The following is a 27,044-nucleotide window of genomic DNA, read 5'->3' as shown; positions in this document are numbered from 1 at the left end:
CGTGGCATCAGCATCCCTCATTGAAAGGAGCTGGACATTTGCAATCAAGGGGGAGGGTGAACCTGTTGCACAGTCCTGGCCATCACTTCAGTCCCTGCATCTCGTAGTAGCAAGCAAACATGAAGGAGTGGAAGAGGAGGTGGAGATAAGGAGTTATGGGGATGCGTGCCCCCGGCCTCCCTCAGTGGAGGTGCATACAGTATTCCTTAAGCCACAGGGTTGCCTGGGCCCAAACTCCGGTCCCCGTTGGAAAGTGTGCATGGGGAGGTAGGTGCCGGCATGCCTGTGTGGGTCTCCACCAAAAGCCAGGCTGTGCTACAAAGCCACAGTAAAGACCTCATTCACACACCCTGCCACGGGCAATGGCTGGAAGTCGTGATGCTCCTGGGGAAATAAGGTGTCTGCTTCTCCTGGACCATGTGCTGCTCTCCCAGACTTACCCCACTGGGAGCAGAGATCACTGCACTTACCCATCCACACTTCCCCAAACTGCCCGGCACCAAGTTTCTTCACGAGTTTCAAGGACTCCCGTGGGATCTCCCATTCATCCTGTGCCCAGGGTCTCTGGGGAATCAGTGATGTGCATGGGACCGTCAACTTCTGGCAAAGACCATCTCCCTTGTCTGCAGGTGGAGAAAACACCTTTCAGGTCACTGGGAAGAGCCGAAACCTCAGCCCCTCACCTAGGCCAAGCCACGGTGCTGGACACGCGTGCAAAGGGTAAGTCATCTTTTTTCTTGGAACAAGTCCATCACCATCCCAGCCAGATGACCTCAACCTCATGGCTCTGAGCATTGTGGTCTGCATTCACCACCAAGGAACAGCCCAGGGGATCCATGCATTAGCCCGTCCTCACCCACATCCCTGCTACAGTCTGCTCATGCCCCCCACTCCTGCAGAAATAATTTCTGTGCAGGATGGAGGTCACACCTGCCAACATCCCTCTCTCCAGCAGCCAGCCCCTTCCAGCTCTCCTACCTGGATGGTGGTCACAGAGGTGGTGGCTGGCTTTGCCCCTCCTGTACTTGGGGGTGGAGATGTGCCTGAAGGACACAGGACTGAAAAGGCAGGTTCACCCTGCTTATGGCTTTGGGCGGGGGGGGGGGGGGCGTCGAAGAGAAGGGCATGCGCACCATGGACTGCTGGCTGACTCAAGCCTCTATGGCCTTCCTTGTACATCGCTTCTTGCTTTTATTGCCCCCTCTATCAGGCATGGCCACCCTGGCCATTTCTGCCCCGAGGAATGTCCTGCAGCCTCCCCCTGCCAGCCAGTGAGTCTACGCTCATCGTCAGGGAAGGCGGGAGACTTACTGCAGTAATAATGGATGAGCTGAGGCAGCGAGGAGAAGGTGGTCCTTGGGGAGATGTAGTACCCCCCACCGTCCAGGGTGCGGATCCTGTAGTGTTTGATGATATCACCGCTGGTAGCATCATTGTCTCTCACAGAAAGGGAATAGGCACCTGGAGGATAAAGAAGAGGAAAACCCCGATTACTGGTGTGTCGGGGGCACTACTAGACGATGAGATGCTATGCTTCGTCTATACCTCAGTCTGCTGTGTAGACTGTGTGGGGCAATGTGAAATCTGGGACACTGCCCACCCCTCCCTGCTGCTGCAGGCAAAGGTGGAGGCAGGGTGGCATGCTATTACTATTCAGGCAGGTAAGGGAGTCAATGGCCTGTTAATGCCCCATTATTCTTTACTTCACAGGTGTTAATAATCCCCATTTTAACCATCCTTCCACTAATCAAGTGAACCACAATTTTGCTACCTGCTAGGACTTCCTATTTCACGGCTCCTGCAGCTCTGCCTACCTCCCCCGGACACTTGTTTTAGTTTTCACTGGCCAGCCGGGACCGGCCTCTGAAATCTGGAGCTGTCCTGGCCAAACTGGGATGCGTGGTCACGCTAGCTATGAGAAGTGCAGCCTGTGAACATTTGGGTGCAGGTCACAGTGAAGGACTGTGTCCCAGGTCGCTGGGCTACTTCAGCCCACCTGCAGAGACGCTTAGCCTTTGCCAAACTGGCTCCTGCTACTGGGACACCAGCAATCCTGTGACCAGCACCAGGCACTTCAGAGTAAGCGGGGACGGCTGCTGTCATCGGAAGCTGTTGTGTGTCTTATAAATCATCAGCATACTCCAGGGAGCAAAAGATTTCCTTGCCTCTTAGACACAGGGCTGAGGTTCTGGACAACGGGGCTCTGTTACACGGTCCCAGTGGGATGGATGCTATCTTGGGGGGCAGCAGAGCCTGGTTTCTGGCCCTGTTCCCTGTAGCTTTGCCGCACCATACATTTAATAATGATTGCATTAAAGAGATGCACAGCTTTGGGAACCCTACCTTCCACGATAGCATCCATTTCACTGAACCACGCTCCTCAAGGCTCACTCCCATATATCTTTCCTTCGTAGGTTCTCAGTGGGCCAGCACCATGAGGTGGATGCTTTGGACCATGCCAGGCCCATGGCTTAGAGATTAAAGCATGCTGAGAGCAGGTTCAGGTCCCATCAGGTTTGGTGAAGCCTCAAAGTGGCTATTGGGCTAAGTCTCCCACTCCCAGCAACCTACTGGGCTAGAAGTTGGGAGAGTCCTCCATTTTTCCTGGGCAATTATGTATGTATCCTGGCAATCCTTCCAGCCCCTAATATCTATGAATCTATGAATCCTATTCCACCGGAGTCTAAAACCCTGGGTAAGTGGCAAAACATGTGCTTACGCAGCTGAGAGCTCCTTCAGCACATAAAGGTGCAATACGATTCGGCTCTTAATCTCTACCTGTGCCTCGGGTCCAATTTGTTCCTTTCTTTGTTTCCTCTATTTCAGCTGCAGGTTTTTGGGGCCAGGACCTTGCTAATGGCTAATGGCATAACAAAGATGCAGCATGACCTTTGCAGCAATGACATCTGAGCAGACACTGCCAAGGCAACGTGCCAGGATATGTTTCATAGTTTCACAGTTTCATAGTTTCTAGGGTCAGAAGGGACCTGAGCAGATCGTCTGAGTCCGACCCCCTGCCATGGCAGGAAAGAGTACTGGAGTCAAACGGCCCCAGCTAGATGTTCATCTAACCTCCTCTTAAAGCCCCCCAGGGTAGGGGCCAGCACCACTTCTCTTGGAAGTTGGTCCCAGACCCTAGCCGCCCTGACCGTGAAGTCGCGCCTCCTGATATCTAACCTAAACCTCCTCTGCCAGCTTGTGACCGTTATCCCTGGTCACTCCTGGCGGTGCTCGGGGGAACAGGGACTCCCCCAATACCTGCTGATCCCCCCTGACTAGTTTGTAACAGGCCACTAGATCCCCCCTCAGCCTTCTCTTGTGGAGGCTGAACAGGTTCAGGTCCCGTCGCCTCTCCTGCTGCCCCTGATCACGCGAGTGGCCTCCTCTGGACCCTCTCCATGCTGTCCACATCCCTCCTGATGTGCGGCGCCCAGAACTGGACACTACTCCAGCTGCGGCCCGACCAGTGCCGCATAGACAGGGAGGATCACCTCTTTGGACCTGCTCGAGATGCATGTGTGGATGCAGGACAAGGTGCGGTTGCCCTTCCTGACCGCGCCCCCACACTGCCGGCCCATGTTCATCTTGGCATCAGTGACGACTCCAAGATCCTTTTCTGGCTCTGCCCTGCCGAGAAGGGAGTTCCCCAGCCTGTGGGTATGGTGCTGGTTCTTCCTCCCCCGGTGCAGCACCTTGCACTTGTCAGTGTTGAATCCCATCCTGTTCTCATCTGCCCACCCCTGTAACCTGTCTAGGTCCAATTGCAGCCTATTCCTCCCTTCTAGCATGCCCACGTCCCCCCACATCTTAGTGTCATCAGCAGATTTGAACAGGGTGCTTGTTACCCCCTCGTCCAAGTCACCGATGAAGATGTTGAACAGCGCGGGCCCGAGGACCGAGCCTTGGGGGACCCCACTGCCCACGTCCCTCCAGGTCGAACATGATCTGTCCACCACCGCTCTCTGGGTGCGGCCCTCGGCCAGTCGGCGACACATCTGACTGTGTGGGGGCGACACCACAGCCCCCAGTTTCTTAGTGAGAACGGGGCGAGAGACAGGGTCGAAGGCCTCCGAAAGTCCGGGAAGACGATGTCCACTGCTACCCCTGCGTCTAATGGTCTGGTGATCTGATCGTAAAAGGCCACCAGGTTGGTCTGACAGGACCTGCCGCTAATGAACCTGTGTTGGTTGCCCCTAACCATAATCTCCCCCCCGCCCCTCATGGACATGGGCCAGGATAACTCTTTTGAACAGCTTGCCCAGGACCGAGGTAAGACTAACTGGCCTATAATTTCCCAGGTCCTCCTTCCTCCCCTTTTTGAAGATGGGGACCACGCTGGCCCTCTTCCAGTCCTCCGGCCCCACACCAGAGCCCCACGAGCGCTCGTACAGCCGTGCCAGGGGTCCCGCAATGACCTCAGCCAGTTCCCTCAGCGCTCGGGGGTGGAGATCATCCGGACCCGCTGATTTAAATACGTCCAGTCCCTCCAGATGCTCCCTGACTAGGTCCTCCCTGGCCCTTGGCCTGGGTGCGCCTCCCCTGGGGCCTGAGGGGGACCTGGTGGGGGGCTGATCCCATCCCTGCTCAGGAAAATGGAGGCAAAGGAATCGTTAAATATGTTTAACAATTATGGGGATCTAGTGGCCTGTTACAAACTAGTCAGGGGGGATCAGCAGGCATTGGGGGAGTCCCTGTTCCCCTGAGCACAACCAGGAGTGACCAGGAATTGCAGTCACAAGCTGGCAGAGGGGAGGTTTAGGTTAGACATCAGGAGGCGCGACTTCTCTGTCAGGGCAGCTAGGATCTGGAACCAACTTCCAAGCAAAGTGGTGCTGGCTCCTACCCTTGGGGGCTTTAAGAGGAGGCTGGATGAACACCTCGCTGGGGTTGTCTGCCCCCAGTACTCTTTCCTGCCATGGCAGGGGGTCGGACTCAACGATCTGCTCAGGTCCCTTCCGACCCTAGAAACTATGAAACTATGAAACTATGTTAGTTTTGTCATCTGGTGTGACGACCAAATTTCCTAGAGTGTCCTCCAGGGGCCCCACATTACCCAGTAACTTCTTTTTGCGCCCTATGGATTTAAAAAAGGACTTCTTGTTGTCCTTGATCCAGGTCGCTAGTCCCAGTCCCATCTCCGCCTTGGCCTCCCTGACCCCCCCTGCATCCCTGAGCAACCGCAGTATAGTCCTCCCTGGGGATGGCCCCTCCCCGCCATTGGGCGTGCGCCTCCCTTTTAGCTAGGAGACGTTCCCGGATGCTTTTGGTGAGCCGTGGGGGCTTTTGTGCCCTCCTGCTCCCTTTCATCCTCGTTGGGATTACCTCCCTTTGGGCTTGGAGGATCGTCTCCTTAAGAAGTGACCACACTTCTTGGACACCCGGCTCCCCCCATATCTGGGACCTCAGTGCATCCCCCACTATTCTTCTTAGCTCATTGAAGTCTGCCCTCCTGACATCTAGGGCTGCTGCCTTGCTGCAGGCCTTTGCCACCTTGGGCTGGATGGTGAATCCCAGCAGGCGATGATCACTGTCGCCCAGGTGGTCGAGCCCCCGCACCAGATCGTCGCCCGTGGCCAGCACTAGGTCCAACAAAGCATCTCCCCGGTGGGGCTGTGCACCCCCTGGGTTCAATGGAGGTCCTGCATTTGGGCTGGGGCCCTACGTGAGCGATCAGACCTGGCTGACTGCTCTTCCAGCAGATGTCCGGGAAGTTCAGGTCCCCCATGATGACCACATCCTTAGACTCCGCTACCTCCGTCAGCTGACCCAAGAATTCCTGGTCGAGCCCTTCCCCTGGGTTGGGAGGTCTGTAGTCGACCCCCAATGTTAAGTCTCTTTCCCCACGACTGCCTTGTAACCTAACCCAAAGCACCTCAGAGTGCCCTTCCTCTGATTCTTTATTAATTGATGCGGATGGGTATTCCTCCTTAATGTAGAGTGCCACGCCCCCACCTTTCCTCCCTGTCCTGTCCCTCCTGTACAGCCTATAGCCTATGTGTTATGGCCATTCTAGTATCTGGCAAAAGTGCATCAGTCAGTCTGCAGTATCCCTCATTGCTCAAATCCTGGACTTTTGCACTGCTTGGAAAACACACTCTCTTCCTCATGGGCACAGCTCCTTGCCAGTCTAGCACAACAGTGGTTTGCTGAGTGCCAGGACATTTCTGAAGTGACAGTTTCAAGTGCACACCATGAAAAACCTGCGACGCAGTGCAGAAAGGTGATTTCTTTGCTTGGAGCCTATTTCCAGTCTAGCAGCCTTCTTGTGTGTAATTTGGATTTATGGAGTCCAGCAGGAAAAATGATGCAGCGGGGCAACCAGCATAGATTTGTAGCAGGTAAATCATGCCTGACCAATTTGGTTTCAGTTTATGATGGGGTCACAAAACGCGCAGATGCAGTAGAGGTGGATGTCATTTTCTTGGACTTTAACAAGGCCTTCGATACAGCATCTCATCCCATTCTCATAAATAAATTAAGAGGCCGTGACATAGATGCTTACATGATCTGGTGGGTGGCAAACTGGCTTGGGGGTCACACCCAGCAAGTGGTAGTAGACAGGTCGGTGTTGACCTGGAAGGATGTCGGCAGCGGGGTCCCACAGTTCGGTCCTTGGACCTGTGCTCTTCAATGTCTTCATCAGTGACTTGGATGTGCGTGTGAAGTGTCCAAGTTTGCAGATAATACTAAATTGTGGGGTGAAGTGCACACCCCAGAGGGTAGGGAATGATTGCAGGCAGACCTGGGCAGGTTGGAAAAGTGGGCAGTACACAGTAGGATGCAGTACAACAAGGACAAGTGCAAGGTGCTGCACGTAAGGTGCAAAAATATCCAGCACATTTATTGGCTGGGAAGTAACCCTCTCAGCGGCACAGACACACAAAAGGGATCTCAGAGTCATAGTGGACACAGCACATAGCAGATGCATGATGAATAGATCCAAGGAGGTGAGCTTTCCCTTCTGTGCAGCATTGGTCAGACCGCAGCAGGAGCACTGCATCCAGGTTTGGGTGCTGCACTTCAAGAAGGATGTTGATAGACTCGAGATGGTCCAGAGAAAGCCACTCATATGGTCAGGGGCTTACAGGACAAGCCCGAGGAGGAGAGACCGGGACCTCTTCAGCCTCCACAAGAGAAGGCTGAGAGGTGACCTTGTGGCCACCTACAAATTCATTAGGGGGTCGCAGCAAGGGATTGGAGATGCGCTGTTCACCAGCATCTCTTTGGGTCACCAGGGCGGCTCTTTGGGTCACAAGGAACAGTGGTCACAAACTGACAGAGAGCAGATTTAGGCTAGAGATCAGGAAAAACTTCTTCACCGTGAGGGTGGCCAAAATTTGGAACTGACTCCCAAGGGAGATGGTGCTCTCCCCTGCCCCGGGGGTCTTCAAGAGAAGGCTGGATGGGCATCTGGCTGGGGTCATGTGACCCCAGCACTCTTTCCTGCCATGGCAGGGGGTCGGACTTGATGATCTGTTGAGGCCCCTTCTGACCCTAACATCTATGAATCTATGAATATTTTTTTTAATGTTTCAAAAAGTGGATTCATTAAAAAAAAGAGCCCTGTCCTGCTGAACCATAAACAGAAATTGTGTGAAGCCCAAATTGCTTTGAAATCCAACTATTCCAGACAGACAGGGAGGTTTAAATGTACGTAATGTTGCCTTAATGGCTTGTCTCTTATTTAATATGGGGCACATCAACACATGCGCATTTACTGCACAGTAGCCAAAGCGACTGTGTGGTACGGGCACCCGTCTACACACGCATGCCTGTACTGCACAGTAAATATGACAACTTATGCCGTCTTAAGTGTAAATTTGATACGTGCATCATGCAGGTATGAAATTTACACCCGATCAGTTACTGCGCAGTAACACACGTGTAGACACCTTATTGTGCAGTAACACTGTGTGTGTGGACTGGCTTGGGGCTAGCTTTAGTCCCAAGCCAGTCCACACACAGCGTTAATGCGCTTTAATGCTTACATGTGTAGACGCCAGCCGATTTCTGCTTACGGTGCATTCATTTACTGCTAAGTAAATTTAAGCCGGTGTAAATGCACATGTAGACAGGCCCATTGTGTCAGTAAAAACCATAGCAGGAAATCCTGGTCCAGTTCCTTCCCACCATGCTGTAGTATTCCTTGCTGTAGCAGTTCAGAGCCCTGGCATCTGCAATGTCCTTTCAGCAAGGTCTGCAATAGCTTCAGCCTGTCACCGTTTGTTTCTAGGTCAAAGCTCAGAGCCGTGTCAGAGAAGAACATGAACTCAAATGTCTAGAGGTCTGGCCCGAACAACGCTTTGCTTCCTGTTAGCTCTAAAAATGGGTATACCTTAACCATAGTACCCCACAGAGGTATTTGGCTGGATTGGATGTGACTTTCAGTCTTGCTTTGATTTGACTATATTTGGTCAGTCTGCAAGGGTTAGGAGGATTGTTGTGACTTTGGAGACCTCTGCCCCCATGGTTTTCAAAGTTGCCAAGAATTTTAGGATGCCCTTTTCTTTTTGGAGCCTAACTTGAGACAAATTGGATGTGACCCGAGTGGGCATTGATCTCAGTGAAAAGCCCTGGAGCCATGGACCATAACAACAGGGACAAACCACCAAAGGAAGTCATGGGTGTCCTTTAGACGCCTCTCTGGCAGTGGACGTCTTGCTAGAAGATATGGGCTAGCCAAGATGAAATCCTACGGCCTGTGTCATGCAGGAGGTCTCATCAGCCCAAAAGATTCAGTGCAGTGAATGGGCAAGTGGGTCCTCAGCACCTCTGAAAGTCCCTAAGTGCCTCACATTGGGCAAACAAAAACCTGTTATGTGCTGAAGTGGACTTTTAAAAAAAAAATAAAATATATTTCTATATATATGGAGAGAGTTATATATATAAAACCTCTATCATAAGCTTTCCATCACACATCCTAAACCCGCATTAAGAAACCCATGCTTCCCGTTACCTAAGTGCCACCCTCTTCCACCCCACTTAAGTCTCTGATGAGCGCTTAATACAAGCGGTGGCGGGTCCTACTCCAGCTCACTGCATTTGGTGACTTAGTCTTAAGGCTAAGTTGTTACAAGCATGTGTGTGTTAACGATATGTCAGGGATCCAGGTGGAATAAGATCACAAGTAAGTACCTAATAGTTGGAATAGGATCAAGCCTGACGTGCAAAACTTGCAGGCACTTCTTGAAAATCCAGGTTCGGATTAGCAAAGCATCTCTTCTCTGTCACACAGACTTGCTTCTGCTGGCTTCGCATTGCTTAAACCAGTGACTCACATTAATAAGTGGTGACTCAAACTCAGTGGTCCTACAGGCAAATCAATCAGCTGTCTCATACTAGCCTTAATATTTATGCTGCCATTCGTGCTAATGAATGGCGAGTTCATTCGGCGCTATGCAGACTGCATTTCAGCTAGCGTTGGAGTTTAGTCTGTTTGCTGCAGTTAATGTCATGTCACACTTTTCCCCCTTCCAGCCCGGCTACAGTTTATTCAGGGGAGTGGAAGAAAAAAGTTTTTTGCCGATGGTTTCCAGAGCTGTCCATCTGAAAAAGCCAGAGTCTGCTTGATTTCAAAGTCATTCAGCCCTGGCTGATTACAGAACAGATGCTTACAGCTGAGGCTATAGAGAGGGAAGGCGTCAAGGCTGACAAGCGTCGATTCTCTCTTCTCTTAACAATAACTAAGAGCAACCAGGATTGATGCTGGGAGCCTCAGTTCCTCGCAATAATAAAGTATGATGTGCATGCAGCCGGTGATAAGAAGCCACTGAATGCAATCTGACCTACACGAACAGCTCATTGCCCAGCCCACAGAGGAAGCCCTGAAGTCATAATCTGGCTTGCTCCTATCAAACCAGCAATCACCCTATGTCTGAGAACTGCAGCCAGAAAGAAAGAGTGAATTTTACTCTTCCCAATAAGGCTGGCTTCTTCCATTGAATACTATCCCCTCCCTGCTATTTTGCCCTCCCTTTGCTCCCATTGCGTTTGGTGCATCCACTTGCTGCCTCTCATTCTATGGTAAGATCACAAACTCTCTGGTGCAAGGACCTTTCTTTTGGTTATATATTTGTACAGTGCCTAGCATGGCAAAATTTGACTGCTGTCCCATGTATATAATTATAAAGAAATAAGCAACACCAGCAGTCTTTCCTGCCCAAGTGCGGGGGGCTGGACCTGATGATCTGTAAGGTCCCTTCCAGCCCCTACTGTGAAACACCAAGTTAAGAAATTAAGGCAGGTACCTTGACCTCCAGGACCTGTTTGACAGGGCTAGCAATTCTGTTAGGATATGCAGATGCCTTCAGAGCTATTCTAGTGTGCCCAATTCGGACCTCGCTCACCTGGGCACAAATCCAGCACAAGTCTATGGGAGTCAGTGCATTACCAACCTCTCCTGGTACTTGCTTAGTCTGTTGAGAGCTAGTAAAGCTCCAGTACTGTAACATCTGAGCACCAAGTGGACTCACAGGGAAGCTAAGTCATTTGCACAACATCACATAAGTGGGGTTGAGGGACTGATCCTGTGGCCCACTGGGGCTTATTGACACCATCTCTGTGTTGAGCACGGGAGCAAGGCTGAGAATCAGTCCCTGCCCGCTTGGTCCCATGTTGTGTGCCCCGAGACATGAGGTGCAGCAGCCAAGTTGGCAAAATCAGCCTGAAAATTTTGGATTTTACTTCCTCAGTCTTGGCAGGTTGAGGCAATGGCCTTTTGTTGCAGTGTCTGGGCACCGAGTCGCTCAACTTTAGGGAAAGATCAGTGCCTTAAGGACATGTGGTTCAGGGTGAGGGCAGAAGACAGGAGTCGGGAGAGTGGCCCTCTGCCTCCAACTCACTGGATGGCCTTGATAAGTCATTACACCTCAATTTCCATACCCGTACCATGGATAAACTAATCCTTACCCACCTACTGGGGTCTTAATACCTTTGTGTCTGTAAAGTGCTTTGGGGCCCTTGGACGGAGGCAAGAAGTACTGTTATTTTGCTACAAGCTGGTCTGCGAGACTTCGCCTAGCCTCTATCTTCTTTAACGTGTCTCCCATGCAGAGAACGATCCCATATTCATTCCAGACCTAATTCAAAACCCCAAGTAACCCCATGGGCTTCAAGGGGCTTTGAATCTGTAACTACAAGGGTAATGCTTTCTTAGGCCTTCCAGCCTTCATCACCTTGATGACTCAAAGAAAAAAAAAAGCTGGGTAAAATCTGAGCGTAAATCCTCCCATTACCGTTTTTTTTTGAGCTGTTGTGTAGTTACATTTTCTGCTCGCCTGAGGTTAATGGCAGTGCACGGCTGCAGAGCAGAGTTGCCCCAACTTTCAGAACAATTATTATTGTTTGTTAGATTTGCATATCTTATTTGCCTTAAGCTAGACTGATTCTCTACTGATGATTTCCTTACGGACCTGCTTCCCAGTTCCTCTTTGAAATGCCCCGTTTTACCGGGCTGTGGAAAGAGCCCCTGCTACCCTCTGTAAAAGGCCAATTTAAAGGAAACTGCCAGGCTTATGGTAGCACAGAAGATTAATCACAGACAAAATAAAGCTACAGGAAATGTAAAGACCTGCGTTTTTGCACGGGTAAGGATGGGTTTTGATCAGATAGTATGCTGGCAAAATGCACCGAGTCCCCTTTACTGGCAAACCCTATAGCAGATAACAACTAACTATTGCTAGCCAACAACCAGCTATTGCTGATGGAGTCACTCCTTTAGCTCAAAAGGTGAAGCTCTGTGATGAAGGTCCAATGGTCTAATATTGTTGATAACTCACATGGTGTGAGGGGGGGGAAACCCCCCCAGATATGACACAAGGACCCCAAAAAAGACTCTGGTTCATGAATACAACTACGCTGCCTTGTGAATGTACAGCTTTAATGACAATACCTTGCACTTTTGCCTGCGGATCCCCTGCCCTTCACATGAGTGTGTTTAGCCTCACAATGCCCTTTGAGGCTCAGACTTCTTTTCATTTTACAGAGGAAGACATTGAGATTAAGAGAGATTAGGTGGTTTTGACCAAGGTCAAAGCAGTGAGGAGGAAGAAGACCCACCCATCTCTTGCATAAAAGGCTTATCAGTGTAAAATAGAAACCCAATTTTGCAGCGTCAGGCTTCAAGGCATCAGCTAACCTCTGCCCACTAGGAGTGAACAGGCAGCTTTCACTGGGGGACATTATCTTGTCTCTGCCTGGTGCAGGGTGTCATATGCTTTCCCCTGAAACACCTGGTCAAAGACAGGACCCTGGCCTGACTCAGGCTATGTCTATATGTTGAATTTACTCCAGGTCCACTTGGCTGCTCCAAGTGGGATGCCACCTAAACTGGCAGTAGTGCAGGCATAGCTGCGTGGGTGGGTTCACCTGCACGGGTCAGGCTAATTGGCACACCGTACTAATTAGCTTGCCTCAAGCATCCCACAGACATGATGATACTGTTTCCAGTTTAGGAGGCAGAGCAGAGCACCTGAGGGTGCCTCGGCTGGGGATGGCAAGTTTATCACATGGACCTGACCTCGGTCCAGGCATACGGGTGTTTGAAATCTCCTGAGTCCTTGCCATATGCGTGGATCACGAGGTCCTCCTTTCGTTTATTCTAAGCACTTAAGCCATGATAGAAGAAAGATGACCTGGCTTGTGTTCAGCCATGCTTCGCTGCATTGAAACGCTCCAGGAGCTGTTGCTATTACTACTATGTATTTTCCACAAAGTGCCAATCAAGAAGAGGGTCCCATTGCACCAAGGTATGGGAAGAGCCACAAAGACTGAATTATCTGGGCCCGAACTGGCCCACGGTGCCATTTCATCTGGCCTGTTGGGGTACTGGTGGGCTACTGGGAGCTGGGGGCATGGGTAGGTGGCATGGTGACGGGTTAGGGACAGACATTACACACACGCCGGTTTAAGTCATCAGACGCTGATTGAAACATGTAACAGAACAGATGTTCAGTGAACATAAACCAGTTTGAAAATGGCCCAAACTGGTTTGAGATAAACCTGGTTAACTGACTTCAGTCAAACCGGTGTATGCAATGTGTGTCCTGGACCATGGTAAAGAGGTTTTTTTGTTTTGTTTTGGTTTTGGTTTTGTTTTGTTTTTTTTGGAGGGGCGCATTTACACCTGCTTAAATTTACTTCACAGTAAATTAATGCACCATAAGCAGAAATTGGCTGGCGTCTACACATGGAAGCATGAAAGCGCATGTGTGGTTTCCAGGTTTTCCTCTCCTAGATCCTGTTCCAGATCAGCCCAAAGGTCTGGCTCCCACAAGTCTGCATAAAAACAAACCTCCCAACTAGAGGGAACTCAGGAAGTCTGTGAGGGGCGAGGCTGGGAAAAGGGTAATGTTTAGATAAATGTGTCCACCCCGGTTCAGACATCCACGCTCTGGCCTATTTGCTCGAATCAGCAAGAGGTACCTTGCTTTCCCTGCTTAGCAAGATAAGATCATCTTTGCTTGAGAACTGCGCAGCCCTTTAGCCACATTTGTGTGATGAGATGATGAGATCCTGCCACCGGAGGTAGTACTGCCTGCTGGCTAGGCCTATGGTATGATGAGGTGGCGCAGGCTGCAGAGAGGAGGGGGCAATCCCTATTTCAAACAGCTTTCAAACAGAGGTGGTGAGGGGGGAAACTGCTGACAGCTGGCTTCTGTGACAGAAGAGGATATTCAGAAATGATTTCAGTGAAGGCAGCCTTGTCTACCACTTTTCAGGTACTTATGTAGCCCCTTTATCACAGTGTCTGAACACCTCAAGGGGTGTTGGTTGTAGCTGTGCTGGTCTATGGAGATAGGCCAACAAGGTTTTTTGGGGTAAATCTGTTATCTTTCATTAGGCCAACTCAAACAGCTGGGAAAATCCTTCTTTGCAAGCTTTTGGGCAAAGAAGAATTGTTCCAACTATTTTGGTTGGTCTAAAATGGAGCTGAGTTTGCCATCTATTAAAATAGAGGAGTAAAATAGAGGAGTTTCCCATCTATTGACTCCTCTGTGAAATCCTCTGAAACATGAACTCTCATTTCTACCCAGGAGGACTTTTACCATCTTTTCTCTGATGCCCGATGAAGGGTGTTTGTGCCCCAAATCTTGCCATTAAAGACCTTTTTTGCAAAAAATCTTGTTGGTCTAATACAAGAGATCACCTCGACTACGAGTCCTGATGGTCATGATCTTAAGGCGTTTATTCTCACATCACACCAGCACGGTAGGGAAGGGCGGCTCTGCTCGTTTTACAGAGTGAGACCGGAGGCAGAGAGCAGCTAAGAGACTTACTTGAGGTCTCAGACCAAGACTTGAGGTCTCCTCAAGTCCTAGACTAGCGCGCCAACCGCTGGGCCATCCTTCCTCTCTGAACATGCCTAGTCTCACACATGCTATAAAAAGCTACCACGCTGAAGGAGGCCAGGGTAACAAAACAGGAAGGAACAAAAGTCAGTGGTGTGTGGGATCTTGGTAACACCTACACAACAGCGACTACAAAATGCCCACCAGACTCTGTGGACAGCCCACTTCTTGAAAAGGTGAAGGCTCAGTCTCCCCAAGAAGTCAAAGACGTGGTCCAAGGAAACAGAAACCTACCCGAGATGGGCACTGGGCCTTAGCTTCATACATTTGCTGTCAGAAAAACACACCAAACCAAATGCACTGTTTTGGGGGAAAAGATTTGACCTCCCACTTCCGCACACCACCCACCATGCACCCCCACCACCTTGGCTCTAACATATGGGAAGGCAGCCTAATTGTAGGCAGCCTCCCTGCAGTACAGCTCAAATACCGGGATTAGAAATGCAGGCTCTGTAACGAGAAAAATCTCTTTTCATGTAAATCCCCTGCCCAGTGTTGCAAACGTGCCTAATCCCACTGCATCTGTCTAGGTCTGTTCAGTTCTGGTAAGTTCAAAAGGTTGTAGAGCCAGAGGAGAAACAGCTGGAATTTGCACGGGGAGCTGGTTTTCCACCTGAAGCCATTGGAGGGTCATCTATCAGCAGTGACAATATAACCAGGGGTGACCCCCTTTCTTTTTGGATCTTACCTTTGCACGTTTCACTCTCTCGTACAAGGAAAGCGCCGGCTTTGTTAACAGGAGCTAAAAGCAGTCGTTCGGCTTCCTTTCGGCTAATAGTTTTAAAAAACCACCTGGAGAATAAAAGATGCAAAATAATTATAGAAACGCCAGTCCTTTCCAGGCTCTACCCTTTATACCATTAACATGCTGAATGTTGTATTTAAGAGGAAATAGTTTTATCCTTTGTAAAAGCCCCTTACCAAAGTATTTGGAATAGATTAGAGTCAGAGCCCTACTCACTTTGAGTTTAAATATCACCTTATATATATATGGCCACTGCAGTTTTAATTAGAGGCTTCTGGTTTACTAGGTTATGCAGCTGTAGGTTGTTCGAGAGCTGCCATTGTATGTCTCAGAAATGGTGGCTTTCCATGGTGACATAAGTAATTTTTGTAAAGATAAATGCTTCATCTGACAACTTAAAGTTCATTTTCACTCCAGACATAGTCATCTTGGAGCAGTATTCCCTATTTCATATGCATAAGGCATGTCCCTGGAATTAGGAATACCCCTGTAATGGGAATGAATTTGTTGAAGTGCTTCTTGTACACGTGCCTTTGCAATTCTTGGAGGCTAGAGCTGCTCTAGTATTATACAGCATCATATTATAACGTGCATGTTTTTTAAACCATTACTGGTTGCAGAGATGTTCAGGGACCGAAGCCCTCCCAGACTGAAGTGAGGAAAAACACTGAAAGTTGCCCCTTTATACCACACAAGAAGCACATTAGCCCCCTGCACTAACTCATGAATACGCAAAGTTTATAGAAATCCAAGGATGTAACCCTCTCATTAGAAGGTGCAGCAACACCAGTAGCATTGGGCTTTTAGCCAAATTCTTATTAGCAATTTCATTGTGTCTGCCTCAAACCTACTCTGCCTGCTGAGCTTCACTTCCTGTCCTAAACTGGTGTGCAGAGTTGGCATAGGCTGCAAAACTTGTCGCTTTTTACTCCAGAGGTACAGTTTGCTACAGACTGAAGAAGATCCTACTGGTGGTCAGGCCTTCAGGCTCCTTCTGGAAGGAAGGGGCTACGTTAAGCAGATACACTCCTATTAGCGAGAACAGGTTATAAGCATTATGCACTTACTTTTCCACTTCCAAGGTATCCACCTGGGCAACAAAGTTACTGGGGACATAACCTTTCCTCCCCGTGGTGAGAGATTTTGCCAGCCACCAGTCACCGTCGCTGTGAACCAAAGAGGAAGTACAGTCAACAGAAGATTTAATGAGAATCCTGCCTACAGTTGAGGGAACCTCAATGAGGTTGAGGTTGCATCCGCCTTGCAAATTAGGGGCTTGTAACTGCATTTCTCTTGGTAGGCATGAGCTTTTCCTCTGAAGACATGAGACCAAGCACCAGACTTAAGGCCAGAAAGTCTGGTCTTTGGCCGCTCAGAGCCACGGTTGACCACACCACTGCCAGAGCAGAGGCTGAAAGCTATTCCTGTCCAGTAGATGCCTACATGTCATGACTTGAATGGTCTCAGACCCTGAGACAGGACTTTGTATGAGTCCTATCCCCAGGCATAGCTGATCTCTTTGGTAGCCATCTCATAGAGAGAGGTCAAGGACTGAACATTATCTATGAACAGCCCCCCCCCCCCCGCACAGCTAGGGGTAACCCTAAAGACTTAATGATAAACACAACTTGAAGGCCAGCCTGCATTTGAATTAGCCATTGGCTTCTGTTTCAGGGCTGCTCAAAAAGCTTTTAAAAGAAAATACTATATTTTCTTGCATATAACCTCCACCTTTCCCCCAAAAAACCAACTGGTGGAAACTGAAGCGCACATTACATGCAAGAAATATGGATCCCGCATGGGTCTGGAAATTTGGCAGCAGGGGTATGGTGGCATCTTGGAGCCACAACAACTACCACTTCCGCTGCTCCCTGCCTACAAAGTTTTGCATTCATGGGGACAGGGTGACATGGCTCCACGTGCTGGATCAGGCCAGTGCACAGGGTCAGTCTGGAGCTGGATCTGCCACATGAGATTGAAACCAGTGCATATGCAGTGCATCAGTTCAGTCTGGCGAGGCCATCCAGTGTGCAGAGCTGGCAGCAGGCTGGGGCAGGCTCAGCCCCTGCCTGCTGCTACTCAGTTACTACACACTGCCATGCAAAAACACAGTGTGCGTTATACACAAGGGCGTGCTATATATGAGAAAATATGTTAAATGCAACCAATCCTGAAACTTGCTAGATTCTGTGCTGTCCTCAAGCATAAGAAAACCCACATCCTTTTCAGGTTAAGATCAGCGTGCACAGTCGCACACTACCATTTGTTTACACTTCAGCGACACCCAGCAGCATCCAGATTGGTGTGACATTTGCGCTAGGTGTTGCACATAATAAAAGACAGCCCTTCATCCAAAGCAGCAAAGAAATGTTATCCCCAACCTGGTTTTAGAAAGAAAACCAAGGGGCTTTGTGACTTGGCCATGTTCGTGCAGGTTTCTGGCAATGCTCGGTAATGGACTTGTTATCTCAAGAGTCTCAGGCTAATGTCTCCACCCGTTCTTTTGATGACCCCAGTTTTTATAACAATCCCTGTAGCAGGGGGATGAGGGGGTGCTGCTGACAGCAATGACTCACCATGAAAGGACCTGAAGTTTCTCTCCCTTGACCATCTCCAAGTCTCGGTCGCTCGTGGAGGTGAAGTCATACAGGGCAATCACAATGTGGTCCTCTGCAGAGACAGAAGGTGACACAGGGGGTCCCAGACTGTCCTCCTTGGAGGCAAGGACTGAAGCTTGAGGTGTGTGAAAATCAGTGCTCCCCACACTCTCTACCCCTTTTCCACAGCCACTGTGAACAACCCCTCTGTCCTCTCAATGATTTCAGACCATCAAGTAAATCTTCCCTTGGCTCTTGAGACTACATAGATGTTTTGCTGACACTTTCTACAAAGCACTTGAGGGGCCCAGCCTTTCTCTTCAGTTCCCTCAACTCAGATGCTCCTCCAGGCTTTCATTGCCTCATGCCTGGACTTTGACAGGTTCCCCCTTTCTAAGCTGAATAAATACCATCTTTCCCCACTCAAGAGGCTCAACCCCCTGGCCCTGGGGCTGTAATCCCCTCCTGACTGCCCCTGATTTCTGTGGGCTTTAGAGGAAGCCCTTGGACCCATTAAAAGCCAGAGTTGGTAAGTGGGCCTGATTTTCCACCAATCTGTGATGCAGTCTCATATGTATTCAGGAGCTGGATAGACAGGAAAAGCCTAGTGCACTATTTGGTTCCTAGCAGAGGAGACTTGACCAGGGACAGATCAAGGATTTGGCAAAGGTGGATGCAGGAGCAATCTGCCAGTGAGGGCAAACTGCGTTGCGGGAGCCTCTGAGGACTTTTTTTAAAGTCCCCAAGGCAGATAAGAAACCTCCCCTTCCCCTTCATGCTCAGAGGCATTCGCCATCCCCTCGCCTTCTCCCCATCCCTTCTTCCCACTCTCCACCTGCCACTGCTGCTTTCCGCCCAGTCCCACGGGTGGAGGAAGCTTCAAGGCTGCCCCAATCCACTTCAGCCGGGCTATATGGGAGCTGGCTTAGTGACAGCATCCCATTCCCCACCTCTGCAACAATAGGCAGAGGTGGGGAATGGGATCCCCCAACCTGCCCAGTCCACTGGAAGAAGATGTGAAGAGGGGAGTCCCCTCTGCCCATATCTGCTGCCGCTGTTGCTGTCCCCAGCTGAGCCCAGCCGTAGCAGCTTTGAAGATTGTCTGCCTCTGGGACAATGGGGAAAGCAGCAGTGGGGGGAGTGGGAGGGAAGGGGAGAGAAGAGGACATGTCTTTGGGCATGGAGGGGAAGAAGGGGGATTCTTACCTGTTTTGGGGACTTAAAAAAGTCCTGTAGGCTCCCCAGATGCGGCACAGTCCAATCTGAAAGAAAGGTGCCGCCGCACCATTGCACCCCCTCTGGGCCTGCCCCCAGACTTGATATAGTAATAATGCCCTGCAGGGTGGATCCTTTATCAATAAAACACATGGGGCTGCTTAATTGCTTTGTTTCCATGCGCTGTGCCAACTATACCACTGCTTCCTTATCATGAGTGTGTAACCAGTCATGCGTGCACTGGGTGGTTGCAGCTATTGAAGCAGAAAGGATCACTGCTGTCATGATATCTTGGGCAAATCAAGCCTTACAAGGAGCATCAGTCAAAGTTTTTAGCCTGTGTGTGGCCTAATGAAAGCAGCACAAGTGATAGGCGGGCTATATTTAGGAGGCTCTCAAGGCACATCGTCAGGCCCCATGCTCTTTCCTTTGACCTTTTCAAATAAAGCCACCAGGCTCACCCGTTTCACTGCAAGATAATACCTCTCTGGAACAATGCACGTTTTGTGTGTGCAAGGCCTGGCTGCTTTCTATTTGAGACTGATTGGAGATGTCGTGCGTGCAGAGGAGAGGGGGGAAAAAGCAAGTCTTTGTAAACCAAAGGCCAAAGCAGCTTCCTCCAGCTTGTCTGCTGGGGAGTGGGACTTGGAGGTAGATAGGTAGACCCAAATGACTCTCAGCTTCATTCATGCCTGAGTGGGCTAGAGAGAGCTTGGAAACTTAATCATGCATGGCTGCGGACCTCAAAAACACTCTCTGTGGGTGGATACTGTGCCTCCTAATGCCTTTGAGATAACATTATTACATATTCTCCCTGCTTTATGCATAATCAGGGTTGTGTGCAATCAGGTTCACCTGCTCCACAATTTGCAGGAGAAGGCACTGCCTGTGGTTCTTAATGCCAAGTGCCAGGAGGCCATTAAATAACCTCGCAACTTCTAGGGTGTAAATAGCTTCGGGCAGAGAAGGTATTAGCTTTACCCCTGCTGCAAGAAATGCCACCAAAAAGGTTGTGGGACTGAAGTGCGCTCCACGACAGGGTGGACTGGGCTCTGTAAATCTGGTCAGCGGCCAGCTTAGGAGTGGAGCCCCAATAGAGAAATGCAGGATCTTCTTTACTTCGGCAGCTCCTGCAGCCAAGCAGGATCTGGAACCAGCTTCCAAGGGAAGCGGTGCTGGCTCCGACCTTAGGGGTCTTTAAAAGGAGGCTTGGTTACTACTTAGCTGGGGTCATATGAGCTTAACTTAGCTGGGATCATTTGAGCCCAGTATTCATCCCTGCCCATGGCAGGGGGTTGGACTTGATGATCTGCTCAGGTCCCCTCTGACCCTACATCTATGAACCTATGAATCCATGAATCATACATACGAGTCCCTGCCATTCCTTCGGATTAAACCAGCAAGGCCCAAAGGGGAGCACTGGTGTGCAGGCATCTAATGTCTCCCACTACCCGGGCCTCTGCATCCTGGAGAGGTCACTCCAGCTTCACTTTATCTTTCAAATGAGGATTCAACACAGGAGGTAACAGGAGCAAATTATAAGTCCCATTTGTTTGGTGAAGAGAGGAAGGCTACGGGTTGCCTTTCCCAGTAGAAGAGATTATTTTATCTCATTGATCAGTTCGCTATTACTTGTATGAACGCTGGGCAGCCCTGAGCCAGTACCTCACCCCACATTCAGGACTGCTGGATATTAATTTCCCATGTGATAAGTGAGGAAGTGACTGTCATGCAAGAATTTGGCTCTATCACAGATGTTTAACGAGCTGATGCAGCACTCAGCACAAATCTCCTGCCTTGCGAGACAGACAGATGCCTGTGTCAGTCTACGCATAATAAGTAGCACCGGTGCAAAGGTCTGCTTGTCAAAATAGATGGACTTATCCTTTTACTCCTGCTCCAGTGGGCACTGGAAGACTTTGCAAATCTCCCAGAATCCACAGCTTCAGAGAACTGTGCAGCACCCTGGGAGATAATGATGGGGTCCTGTGTAGACCAGGAGTGGCCACCCTCTGGCACGAATGCCTCGTGGCCCAGGCAACCTGTGTGTGGCATGTGGGAGATAACGGAGGAAGCAGAGCACACAGCCATCGATAGGGCAGGAAGCAGAAATCAGAACAGCAGATGCGGCAGCGATCACAGGACAGGAAGCAGAAAGCAGAGCAGTAGACTGGGCAGAAAAAGGAGATGGGAGTGGCACTCAGGAAGGGTGTAGGGCTAATCTGTGGCATGCCTGCCAAAAAGGCTCCCCCCGCATTGGTTTAGACAGTGGTAACATGGATGTGGCAAGGGTGGGTGGCTGGGTGAGGCTTGTTTCTAATCACTAATGGTTGCTTATCACTAATCACTGTTGCAAATCACTAATATCTTCATCAGTGATTTGGATGATGGGATGGAGTGCATGGTAAGTAAATTTGCAGCTGACATCAAGTTGGTGGGTTTGCAGACACCCCAGAGGGTAGGGCTAGGATCCAGAATGACCTGGACAGACTGGACACATCATCCAGAATCAGTCAAATATGATTTAAGAAGGACAAATGCAGAGTCCTGCACTTGGGACAGAATCATTGCATACACAGATGCAGACAGGGAATGACTGGCTAGGCTACAGCATTGCAGAGCAAGACTTGGGGTAATGGTAGACCAGCGGTTCCCAAACTCTGACAAATCGGACACCACCAATTTAAAATGATACGACCTTAAGTACCACCAGCAATTTTTTTCAGTTCACTCTTAAGTACCACCAGCAAATTTTTGTCATAGAAAGTGATTATAATAAATTTGTTACTGCGTACCACTGACAGGTTGTCTGTGTACCACTGGTGGTACCCGAACCACAAAATGGGAACCGCTGCGGTGGACCCTATGTGGAATATGAGCCAACAGGGTGCTCTTGTTGCAATACAAGTGAGCAGCATCCTGGGCTGTATTAATTTGATTGTCACTTGTAAACCACGGGAAGTAACTCTTCCACTGTATTTGGCACTGGTGAGTTTTAGGTCCCCCACATTTCAAGAAGGACGTGAACAGTTTGGAAGGAGTCCGGTGCAGAGCAAGAAAAATGATTAGGGGTCTGGGAGGCAAGACTTAGGAGGAAAGGCTGAAAGAATGAGGGTTATTTAGTCTGGAGAAGAGAAAACTGAGGGGGGATTTGACAACAGTCCTCAAATCCCTGGAGGATGATCACGGAGAGGATGGAGATGGGCTTTTCTTTGTGACCACAGAAGACAGGATAGGAGTAAAAGCCTCAAGCTTCAGCAGAGGAAAAGGGGGTCAGAGATTAGGAGGAACTTTCTGACCACGAGAGTGGTCAAGCACTGGAGCAAGCTGTCTGGAGAAGTGGGATATCCGTCCTTAGAAGCTGTCAAGAGCAGGTTGGACAGACACTTGGCTGGGATGGGTTGGTCAGGGATGGCCCAGCCTTGAGGAGAAGGGCTGAACTAGATGGTTTTGTGTGGTCCTTTCTAGCTCTACTTTCCTATGATTTCTATGATTTTACAAGGGTTAAATAACACTGTCCTTTATCATCCCAGCCCTTTTTACATAGGGGATTCTTTTGATTTATTTAATTAGTTTCTTGCAGTATAAACTACCTGATGTGCCTTAGTACTGCCTTCCATCCTCCCAGAGCAGGGGTGGGCAAAATGCGGCCCGGGGGCCAGATGCGGCCCACCAGGCCATTCCATCCGGCCCGTGGGGCCCTAAAAAATTTAGAAAATTAATATACATCTGCCCCTGGCTGCCTGTCATGTGGCCCTCGATGGCTTGCTGAAACTCAGTCAGCGGCCCTCTGCCCCAAATAATTGCTCGCCCCTGCTCCAGAGGGTGGAAGACAATGTGGCAGTCTAATGCAATGCTAGATGTCACTTGGAAGATGCAGAACCAGGCTGATCACAAATGTTGTGCCAAACCTGTTCTTCTCCTCTTTCTGCTCCTACTAGTACTCCTCCTCCTCCTCCTCCTCCTCCTCCTCCTACTACTACTACTGTTACTACCACTACTACTACTAATGTTGTCAACCAAATAAGCATCATTTGCAGGAATTGCTGGCTTTCCTTCATAAGTTTTGATTCTTTTTGTTCATCAAAAAATGAAAAGTTGGTATCCAGTTTGGTTTTTTGGTTACTTTTGGGTTACAATTTTGTCAGTTTGGCCAAAAAAAAAATGTTTTCTTTCAATGGCAGAATCACAGATGTTGGGCTGGAAGGGACAGGTCATCAAGTTCAACCCCATGCTCAAGGCAGGATCTTCCCTATCTAAATCATCCTGTACAAATCCTTGCCTAACTAATTCCTAACATTAGGTTCAATCAACCCTGTGGCATAACTACAAGAAAAATGGCTCCAAAGCACCTGGGTTTGCCACAGGAAAAGCAGGGCTGCCAGCGTCCCATTGCTGCAGGGGGGTTAACATGCCCCTGAGAGATCCAAGGAAGTCACGTCCATGCCGCAGAAGAAGGAAGAAACCCCAAATGTTACCCCATAGTCCACATCAACCTGACCATGGGGTAACATTTCTTCAAATATGGCAATAGGTCTGACCCTAAATGAAGGTGCCACACCCTCTAGCCAGGAACCTGAAAGTTTTAGCAGAGAAAAATTTGTAAATGTGAAGAATGGTCACCCTTAAGGGTAAAAATAGAAGGCAGAGAACAAGAAACCAAATTTATTCTTGTTTGTTTTTTGTTTTTTTAAATAATGTGATTTTATAGCAAATATCAAGATTTTTTTTTTTTTGGCCCAAGTCATATTTATGAATTGGGACTGGCAACACTGGGACAAGCGGGACTGGCAGCACTGCCACTAAATATCACTTAGGTCTTGTTTCAAAGGTTCAATCATTTGCATTTTGTGCCTCCTGGCTATAAGTCACATCCATCCTCTTGTTTGACTAGAGTAAAGCAGCTGACATTATTCCCAAATGAGCTGTCAACAAACATGGTAGCAAAATGGGAGGGAGCCAAAGTCACTTTGGCTGGAAACCCTAAACCTAGTCTGTTGGCTGGGGAAGGGGAATCTTGCCTTAAATCTCCCGTCAAAACTAGAAGTGACACACAACTGCTCCCAGTCTTTTTTCTGAGCACGGGAATGGTTCCTCAATCTCTATTCGAAAGATTTTTTTCATTTTCACTGAGGAGCTTTGAACTTCTGCCTTCTGGTCCAAAGCCAAAGTAAAAAGGCCAGTTCTGAGGAAAGCTGCTTTCACTGGGTTTCAGGCCAGGCTGGAAACAGGAGCTGACACAAATTCCCGTGGGGCCCAAGCTTTTCAGCCCCCATTTCCCCCAGAACTGAGCATAGAGCAGGCTGGGGATAGTCCATTATTATTTCTCTTACACAGAAAGTGCGCTTTCTACAAAATTTAAATTCGACACGCAAACGCGCTGTCTCCCGCGGCACTTGAATGACCATCCTATGACGACCCCGGAGCGATGCAGGGAGGCAGGACACACGTTCCTGTCAAATCAACTTGAAACAGAACGATTCGCTGTTTCCAAACTGAGACGTGCAGCAACATTTGGTGGTATGGTTAGGGTTTGCCATTCCTCATTCTGATTCAGCACAAAAGCACGGGCAAATTGAAATCAATCCAAGGGTGTCCCTTGACAATATTAACCCTGCTAAATCAATGGTGCGGGCTTACAATCACACCTTCATTTAACTTGCTACCGCTTTGCCTAGTTGTGCCCGTCCCAATAGGCACTGGGGTGATGGGATGAAGCCCCTTGGTTCCCAAAGACATTGCCATGAGAGTAATTTTATGCACATCCATTCCCATGCACAAATTATTCTCAAAGGTCAAGGTCTGAAGAGTCTGGGCCTGCCAGAGATAGCAGCACTATTTGATATTCCCTCTCTACCATGAACCTTTCCCTCCCTATACCAGCACCCCCATTCTCCTCCCCTACCTCTAGGGAAGAGGCTTCACATATGCCCTTGTCCCCCTTTCCCATGTTCCCCCTTCCCCACTCTTCTTTTCCACTCTGGGAAGGACCTTTTTTGTGGTGTCAACACAGCAAACTCTGCTGGGATGATGGGTCAAGGTAAATGACAAAGTATTGTTATACCTAATTGGCTATAGGATGCTATTCACCATTCTTTGATCCTCCAACCATTACACAAATGGCCAAAGTAGCTAAAGCCTCCATTTGTGTCCTTTTATTTTTTATAAAATTCACTGCAACCCACATGGTTCTGCCTCCTGCTAGTGCTTAGGGATGTTTCTCCTGGACTGCTGGGAGGCTGTAGGATGAGGCATTCAAAAGTTCAAGCAGACCCATGAGGGAGAGTGTACATGTGCATTAATGTGCATTAGTTAATGCACATTAAATCTAGTAGCTCCGGGCATTTATACACATACATTTGTCTGCTCCAACCTGCCTGAAATCCAGTGCGCTGGAGCAGACTCGAATAACTGAGCCCATGGAGCATGCAAACTGATGCTCCTGGCGCTGTATCACGTGGTGACATGCGCGTCAGCGCTAAGAAAATGGCAGTGGCGTGCTTTGAAACTAAATCCCGTTTGATATGTTTTAGTTCAAAAGTGCACTGCTGCCATTTTCTCAGCACTGACGTGCATGTGACCATTTATACAAATGCATATGATGCAGCACGGGGTGCCTTTAAAAGCTCCTGGCACTGTGTCGCATGCATGTGTGCATACACCCGCTATTATAAAGTATTAGGAAAATGTGCACTAGGCTGTCTTAATGCCCGTTAACTAAAGAGCACAGTTTTTTAGTGATGCTTAGTGTGTATTAGCCTATTTTAATATCTATTAACTAAATAGCACTTTTTTTAGTGATGCTTTAATACACATTAAAATAAGCTAATGCACATTAAAGCGCGCGTGTAGATGTGCCCTGAATGTGTATCAGGGTTGAATGTCAGGCCACCTTGCTTCACTCAGCCAGTTCACCAAGGATGTTTTTTCCCGGATTATTTTGGACTGTATTTTTGGGTGAATTTATAATTGGCCATGACCAATATTTACTGATGTGAAAAAGACTCCAAGTGTAACTGGACAGGAGCTTCTGCATGAAAAGCATTAAAAATAAATAAGCCCCAAGCTCCTTCTTTGAGAGACTGCTCTTGGCTCTCCGGGGACAGCACTTGGTGCTGCAAGAACACAGGGGAGGGAAAAGGAAAGAGAGAAACAAATCTGAGTGTCTTACCTTGGGCTGATGACTGGCTGAAATGTGAGGCACAATTCCTGGGTTTGACCTTTGGCAGGAACATAAAAATAAAGCCCACGTGTTAATTGGTGTGCTAGGCAAACAATCTGCTTTCTGCGCTGATTCTAAACCATTGCAATCTTTCCATCAGCTTTAGTGGTCTTTATCCTTGCCTGTCTTTTTCTGTTTCCAGCATATGATCTGCCTTTAGCTTGCTCATCTGCATATGCAAAAAGCTACTATTTCCCTCTCCACCAGTGCACGGGTTTATTTGCTGAGGCTGGAGTTACCAGCTCAACGGGATCCCAAAACGCTGCCGAGCGATATAATCCAGTTCATTGCTGCTTGATCCCTGTTAAGCGATGCATGATACAGCGGACAAGCCGCCTGAGAAATTGCAACGGCAATATTACTCCTGGGAGAAAGAGCAGGATGCTCTTTGCCATAAATGCTCTTCACCCATGAATGCCAGGATGCCGAGTAGAAATGTGCTGTGATAAACTCTTGGGGTTAAGAACATGCCGTGGGGATCATGCTTCCTGGCTTTGCGTTTGGAAAGGGCCTGAGGCAGGGCTGGATCCAGGGGCAGGGCAGTGATGCTGTCGAACACCACCCCGCCCAGCTTCTGTTCCTGGTCCACCCAAAGTTTAAAACCGACTGCCCAGAAGTGGAAGCAGCAGTGAAGGAGTCAGCTGACTTGTGCCTGTTATAACCTACCAGATTCCTTCTAAACTCTTCATTCCACAGGTGTTACCAACCCTCTCTCCTTCTTCATAGTCTTGAAGCTTTCCTAATCAAGCTTGCCTTTCTTCTGGCATCCTGCTGCTGTCTGGTCATGTCACTCTTATTTCATAGCCTGGCAAACTTTTATCTCCAACTAGAAACGTTCATGCTGGGCTGGAAATGTTAACTCCGGTGACTATTGACTTGAGTGTGGAAATAACTTTCAGTGGGGACAATGAATGCAT

The 27,044-nt window shown here is 49.0% G+C and overlaps 1 protein-coding gene across 1 annotated transcript in view; it reads right to left on the bottom strand.

Moving 5' to 3' along the window:
- Window positions 1–27,044, bottom strand: part of BLK (BLK proto-oncogene, Src family tyrosine kinase) — a 63,531-nt gene that overhangs the window by 10,404 nt on the left and 26,083 nt on the right. The window contains exons 3-8 of the mRNA XM_090031339.1: window positions 26,077–26,125; window positions 17,670–17,763; window positions 16,161–16,259; window positions 15,037–15,140; window positions 1,312–1,461; window positions 471–623 (exon numbers count right to left, since the gene is read on the bottom strand). Coding sequence (XP_089887465.1) covers window positions 471–623; window positions 1,312–1,461; window positions 15,037–15,140; window positions 16,161–16,259; window positions 17,670–17,763; window positions 26,077–26,125 — 649 coding nt within the window. The remainder of the gene's footprint in view (window positions 1–470; window positions 624–1,311; window positions 1,462–15,036; window positions 15,141–16,160; window positions 16,260–17,669; window positions 17,764–26,076; window positions 26,126–27,044) is intronic.

The sequence above is a fragment of the Crocodylus siamensis genome, chromosome 1, assembly GCF_052110815.1.
Source record: "Crocodylus siamensis isolate JL-2025a chromosome 1, ASM5211081v1, whole genome shotgun sequence".
Taxonomy (NCBI): Eukaryota; Metazoa; Chordata; order Crocodylia; family Crocodylidae; genus Crocodylus; species Crocodylus siamensis.
Note: the sequence above shows the minus strand (reverse complement) of the source record. Positions and strands in the feature narration are given on the sequence as shown.